The sequence below is a fragment of the Heptranchias perlo genome, chromosome 28, assembly GCF_035084215.1.
Source record: "Heptranchias perlo isolate sHepPer1 chromosome 28, sHepPer1.hap1, whole genome shotgun sequence".
Classification (NCBI taxonomy): domain Eukaryota; kingdom Metazoa; phylum Chordata; class Chondrichthyes; order Hexanchiformes; family Hexanchidae; genus Heptranchias; species Heptranchias perlo.
Genome location: NC_090352.1, coordinates 39,174,739 through 39,180,738, shown reverse-complemented (window position 1 = coordinate 39,180,738; position 6,000 = coordinate 39,174,739). Strand labels below are relative to the sequence as shown.

Here is a 6,000-nt window from a genome sequence, read left to right as displayed (position 1 = left end):
ATCAGGGCCAGGAACCCAGGCTCAGTCTCCTCTCCTCAATCCAGGTATCCTGAAGAATGTCATTATACGACACCTTTCACGTCAGGACACCCCAAAGCACTTTACAGTCAATTAGGTACTTTTGAAGTGCAGTCACTGTTGTAATGTGGGCAATGCGGCAGCCAATTTGCACACAGCAAGATCCCACAAACAACAATGTGATACTGACCACATAATTACTGTTATTTTAGTGATGTTGGTTGAGTGATAAATATCGGCCAGGACACCGGGGAGAACTCCCCCCTGCTCTTCTTCCAATAGCGGCCGTGGGATCTTTTACATCCACCCGAGAGGGCCGATGGGACCTCGGTTTAACGTCTCATCCGAAAGACGGCACCTCTGACAATGCGGCACTCCCTCAGTACTGGCACCGGGAGTGTCGGCCTGGCTTACGTAGACCCCCTAGTTGGAAGATTAGTTGGATCATATCTGTGATGTGGGTCTGTGCAAGGGTCAATGCCCCACTGGGCAGGGGAAAGAATGTCCTTTAACAGCTAAGGAACTGAGCACCAAATGGGTTAAGGAAAAATGTCTTCCTTTTAGGTGGAGTGCAGGAGCCAAATTCTTTTCTCTATATATATATATATATATATTTATATAAAATGCATTTATCTAATAATGATGGTTGCAATTTTTCACATCTAGCGAAAGTGACTGGTCCTATTTTTCCAGCGTGGCGCCACACACTGGCCTTCGCCTCTCTTTGTCTCTGCGCTCCGCTGCGCCGCTTCACCCGCGGAGTGAGGGGCGCGGGGTGCCCGGCACTTTGCTTTGTGCCCTTCTTTTTTTGTGTGGAGGCGTGGGGGGAGGGGGGGTTGTTCGGCCGCCGCCGCCGCGGCGCGCGCGCGCGCGCTCCGTATCCTTCCGCCTCCCACCCTCGCTCCTTTTTTTTTGTCCTCCTCCGCCCTCTCTGTCTCGCGCGCGCGCGCGCCCGCGGCGGGAACTAGCGCGAGGTGATGAAGAGGAAAGAATATAGTGCGCGGACCTCATCACCGCCGAGCGGCGAGGAGTTTTTTTTAAAACAGCCGAGGGAGGGGGCGCGCAAGCGTTTGTGAGCCCGGCACTATATTCGGTCCGTCCGCCATTTTGGCAGCTGCTCGGCGGCGGGTCTTGTGTGTCGGCGGCTCAGCTGCTTCCTGAGGACGGCGGTCGCTGCATCGGTCCCTCTCGCTCCTTTTCTCCGCCTTCCTCTCACCCGCAGCGAGGATATATATATATTAAAAAAACCTCTTAGCGGTTTTTAAAAAAAACATATATATATATATATAAAATTCCCTCCCCTCCCCCCTTCCCCATCTCTCCATTATATAAAACCAAAATCCCCCCACCGAGCGCCTCTGCCGCCGCCGGAGACATGGAGGACCGCGAGGACCTCGTTTACCAAGCCAAGCTGGCCGAGCAGGCCGAGCGTTATGACGGTAAGTGAGATGGGGATTGATGTTTGGGCCTGGGGGGTGGAGGTGATGGCGGGAGGGGGGTATTTCCCCGGGGTGAGGAGGGGGTTTTCTCCGCCCCTCCCCCCCCCCCCCCATCCCCCCCCATCCTCCCTGTCTCCCGGCCGCCGGCTTCCTCTCGCTTCACAAAATGGCGCCCGGCGGCCGCTCGGTGCCCGCGCTCCCCCCCCTCCCCCCTACCGCCTCAATCACCGGCGGTCCTCACCCCCCACCCACCCCCCCCCCCCAAAAAACCCTTAACCCCAATTACCCCCCCCCCCCTTTGTGTGTATGTGGAGGCAAGTCCCGGGGAGAGAGGGGGGAGAATCCCCCGACCGCCTCCCTCTTTTATTCACACCGACCCCTCCCTTTTACATCATGGAGCGAGGGAGAGGCGCATCGGCTGATAGATTCCCTCCATCTCTCCCTCTCTCATTTTACATTTAATTTTTCTTAAAATTTCTTCTCTCCCGCCCCCCCCCCCCCCCGCGCCTCAAAATCTGTTCCAAGTGGATTCCTTTCCCACCCCCTATACAGAAAGGCATTGGATTGCTCCCTGCATCCAAGGGGAATTTGGGGTTTAATGAAGAGGGATTTTATTCCTTCCCCCCCCCGTCCCCCATGCATAGTTTTAATTTGAGATCTGATTTTTGTTTTCTTTATAAAGGATGATTTTAATGGGGTTTGTCTTTTTAGCGACCCCCCCTGAAATGGCTACGCCTCTTTTTTAATTTATATATATATTTGCAGATAGAAATACAGGGGTTGGAATATTTTAAATCTGTGTCTCTTATTTAGTGTGTGGGTTTTTTTGGTTATCTGCACAATGTGGGATTGAGGGTGATTTTTTTTCTTTCATTCTGCTGAGGCGGAAGTTACAGGTCACCCTTAGCGCACACATGCTGAGAAATGAGGCAGGGTGGAGGCAAGGAATTTCTCCTCACAAGCCCAGCAAAACGTTCATTTTGCTTCACATTAAGGTTTTTTCCTGCCTCCTTTGGCTCATCCTGTGTCGGATGGATTTTTATCGGTCTGTCTTTGTGAAGGTTTTGGTGGGCTATTTGCTTTTTATTTTGTGATTTCTTAACCTAATTTTAAGAGTTGGTAGTTCAGCTACCATCCCTGACACATACATCTTTGGGATAGAGTTGTGACAAGAAAATTCAATCCTTTAATATTAAGAGAACGATTTCAAGTTATTTGAGTCTGGAACATCTGTGATCATGTTATTTTTTGATGCTACTCTTCAATATCTCTCCCTCCCCCATCCAAAAAAACTAACTATCTTGCTTACCTAATCAGTTATCTGTTCATGAATTCTGTTGTTAATTGAGAAAAATAATGATTACTGTTGTTGATATTTTAAATCTTAAAATCAGTTCCCTAAAGCTAGATAGTCAAATTATTCATTAAAATACTGTTATGAATCTAGCAATGTCATGCTACTGTTGCAGTATATTCATTTGTGTTTGTGTGACACATGGCGATTTTGTGGGGGGAAGAGAAGAGGGCTGTTCCTGTTAACAGGTAGGGAGATTGTAACAGATTTACTGTGATTTATTGCACTTGTGATGTGACATGTTTTCAACTGTTAAGTGATAACGGCCATGGCATATTGTAATGTTCCAAAATCAGCTGTGAAAGGATCACATTTTTAATCGTGACAGGGACTTATGTCTTGTAACTCTGTTTTTCCAAAGTGAGACTCCCTAGTTGCTGGCCTGCAGTTGTACATTTAAAAATCTTAAAAGGCTGAGACTGGCCGCAGTAGAGTATTGGGGTTTGGTTTCAAGTATTTAGACAGCGCTGAGCGATTTGTAATGTCTTCAAAATTTTAGCTATTTCAGTTGGTTTCACTAAAATTTTCTTGCATACATTTTGTTCCTTAATTGTGCATTGTTGGTAGAATTGCACTATAATCTTTGCCAGTGCTACCATTATTCTGCTATGTGGGCAGGATAAGTAGAGTACAGATGGATCTACCAGGCCACTGTTTCCCAGGCAGCGTGTGGTACAATGGCCAGGAAATGGGATTGGTTGAAGATTCTTCAAAGATGTGCTGCTGAAGGAATTTGGATACCTGAACAGTTAAGTCCTGCCCATCCTGGTGCATTATGCTGACCAGACTAATAAGATTGCAGTGCTTCAGACATGATCTCATTGAGCACTCAGTGGCTGAAGGAAATCTTGCGCTGTAAATGTGGTTTAATTAAGGTCTTTTTAATGAAAGGAATGCTAGCATTTTTCAGTAGGACCCATCTGTGTGTTAAAACTATCCAACCTGGGGGCATTTTAGCACTACCACTCTGTTGAGATGCCAAGCTAAACTCAGGCCCCACCCTAGCCTGAAGTTTCTGTTTCTGAAACTACAAATCTCTGTGCCCTGTTAACGCATGTTACTGGTACTTTGGTGTTGTAGATTTAGGTTGAATAACCTGCATGAAATGATGGGGGAAGGAGAATTCCAGAACATGTGTGGTAAACCCATTTTTGCAACAAATAAAACTGATTTGTAAACAAGTCTCCCATGTGTTTTTTTTAAACCTATAGTAGCAATAAAGCTGTAACTCGGGCATTTCTGTTAACCTGCTTTTGGACATTGTTCAACATTAAACAATCAGTGGCTCAAGTTATTAAATGTACTGCATGGTATGGCACTGAGTCATACAGACCAGGAAGGTGCAGTATTTGATCTCTGGTGTCTGATTAACCCAGCTGTTAATTAGCCCACCAACCAACTGTTGCTTCAACCATCTACCGCAGTGTGAGGGAGAACGTGGAGTCGGAGGTTGAATTGTTGTGGAAGAATTTCTTGGATACTTCCAATCTTTGGACCAGTCAGAATAGATATTCCTAATCTGTTTGCATAGACTCTTGTTTCTATTCTGTCATTTCTGCAGTTTCAGCCCTATTTGCTTACTCATTTTCTCTCCTGATCAAGCATGCCCCACACTCTTTACCCTTCCAGCTCTCAACACTGGGCCATTTAGCAGGTGTAACCGTTGCTAGGAGCTGGCAGGTCGTGACAGCTCATCAGATTAAAACATGCCACTAGATGTGTGACTAAGGCATCCTCAGCTGCTGCCCACTAGTCATGTGGGTGGGACTTCTGCATTTTTGTTTCAGTCATTGACTCAGTTACTCAGGAGTACAGGATTTCTTTGAAACATTTGACTTCTTGGTGTGTTTCAAGGATGGCATGGACCCTCAACTGTAGAGGTTTAAACAAAATTTTAAAAACTTGATTCCAATTTTCCTTCAGATGCCAGCTGCCCCTCTTGGTACACTGGTCAAATGGCCTAATCCTGTCTCATTTAAGTCCACATAGTGTACTTTCCAGCAGGGGCATCAGACAGTGATCAGAATCAGGAGACCTGGCTGTGTTTTTGCCCTATAGGGCAATTGTAGCGCCCCGACTTCTGCCGTAACTAGGATCATCTAATTACTTATGGACTGGGAATTGCACGTGGCACCTTCTGTCTGTGTGATTTAGTGAAGGATGAATGAACTATCATTCATGTGGTGTAGTAGTATTACATTCTCAGAACATCCTGAAGTGCTTTATAACCAATGACTTTTTGAAGTGCAGCCTCTTAATGTCAGTGAGTGGGGCAGCCAATTTGTGTACAACAAAGTCCCACAACCAACAAATAGATGAATGACCAGTTAATTTGTTTTTGGTGGTATTGGTTGAGGGAGGAATGCGGGACCAGACACCCAGAGAACTTCGTGCTCTAATAGTGCCATGGGATGTTTCATGTCCACCTGAACAAGCAGATGGAGCCTTGGTTTAGGTCTCATCCCAATGCTGGCATCGCCTAGATCAGGTGTTCAGATCTGTAGTGAGGTGTAAACTGACAACCTTCTGACTGCTTTAGTTCTACCAACTGAACCAAGCTGACACTGGGGATGTCTTTACCAAGTAAGCCATCAGGGGAGCTAAAAATCTGCTGTTTTAATAGAAATTTGGTATAATGCAGATGAAGAACAAATCTGTAGTAGTGATCAATTAAAGTTTGTTCTGAGGTTCTTAAATAAAACTACAAATGCATTTTCAGTTTGGAAGGGTTGCCTATGTAGTTTAGGAGACTCAGATGGGAGTAATTCCTAGGGCTTAATTATAACAGGCATATAACAAGCGAATGACCCAAGCCATTTATTTCAAATATATTCTCTGCTGCAATAGTTTGTGATCATGCTGGAATTTGCCGGTTAAATGGCTAAGTGACTGTTATCCACTTACTGCTGATGTTTTTGTGTGTACATAAACCTTAGTGCTGTGCCTTGCTAAGTTTCTAAATCACCATAGAGTTTGGGTCATTTTGATCCTGATTATAAAACACCAGTTTCTGTACTCTGTAACTGCTTGACCTAATGTGAGAATCTAGTCCTAGGTACAGCACAGGAGGAGGCCATTCAGCCCATCATGCCTGTGCTGACTCTTTGAAAAAGCTATCCAATTAGTCCCATTCCCCTGCTCTTTCTCCATAGCCCTGTAATTTTATTCCCTTCCCTTCACCTGTGTACT

General features: G+C 45.8%; 1 protein-coding gene across 2 annotated transcripts in view; it reads left to right on the top strand.

Moving 5' to 3' along the window:
• Positions 1 to 1,068: 1,068 nt before the first annotated feature.
• The window catches only part of ywhae1 (tyrosine 3-monooxygenase/tryptophan 5-monooxygenase activation protein, epsilon polypeptide 1), a 40,222-nt gene continuing 35,290 nt past the window's right edge, over positions 1,069 to 6,000 (top strand). Inside the window, exon 1 of one of the 2 annotated variants that reach the window (XM_068008563.1) lies at positions 1,069 to 1,457. In XM_068008563.1, coding sequence (XP_067864664.1) covers positions 1,394 to 1,457 — 64 coding nt within the window. In that variant the 5' untranslated portion in view covers positions 1,069 to 1,393. The remainder of the gene's footprint in view (positions 1,458 to 6,000) is intronic. The other variant, XM_068008562.1, reaches the window with a different exon arrangement.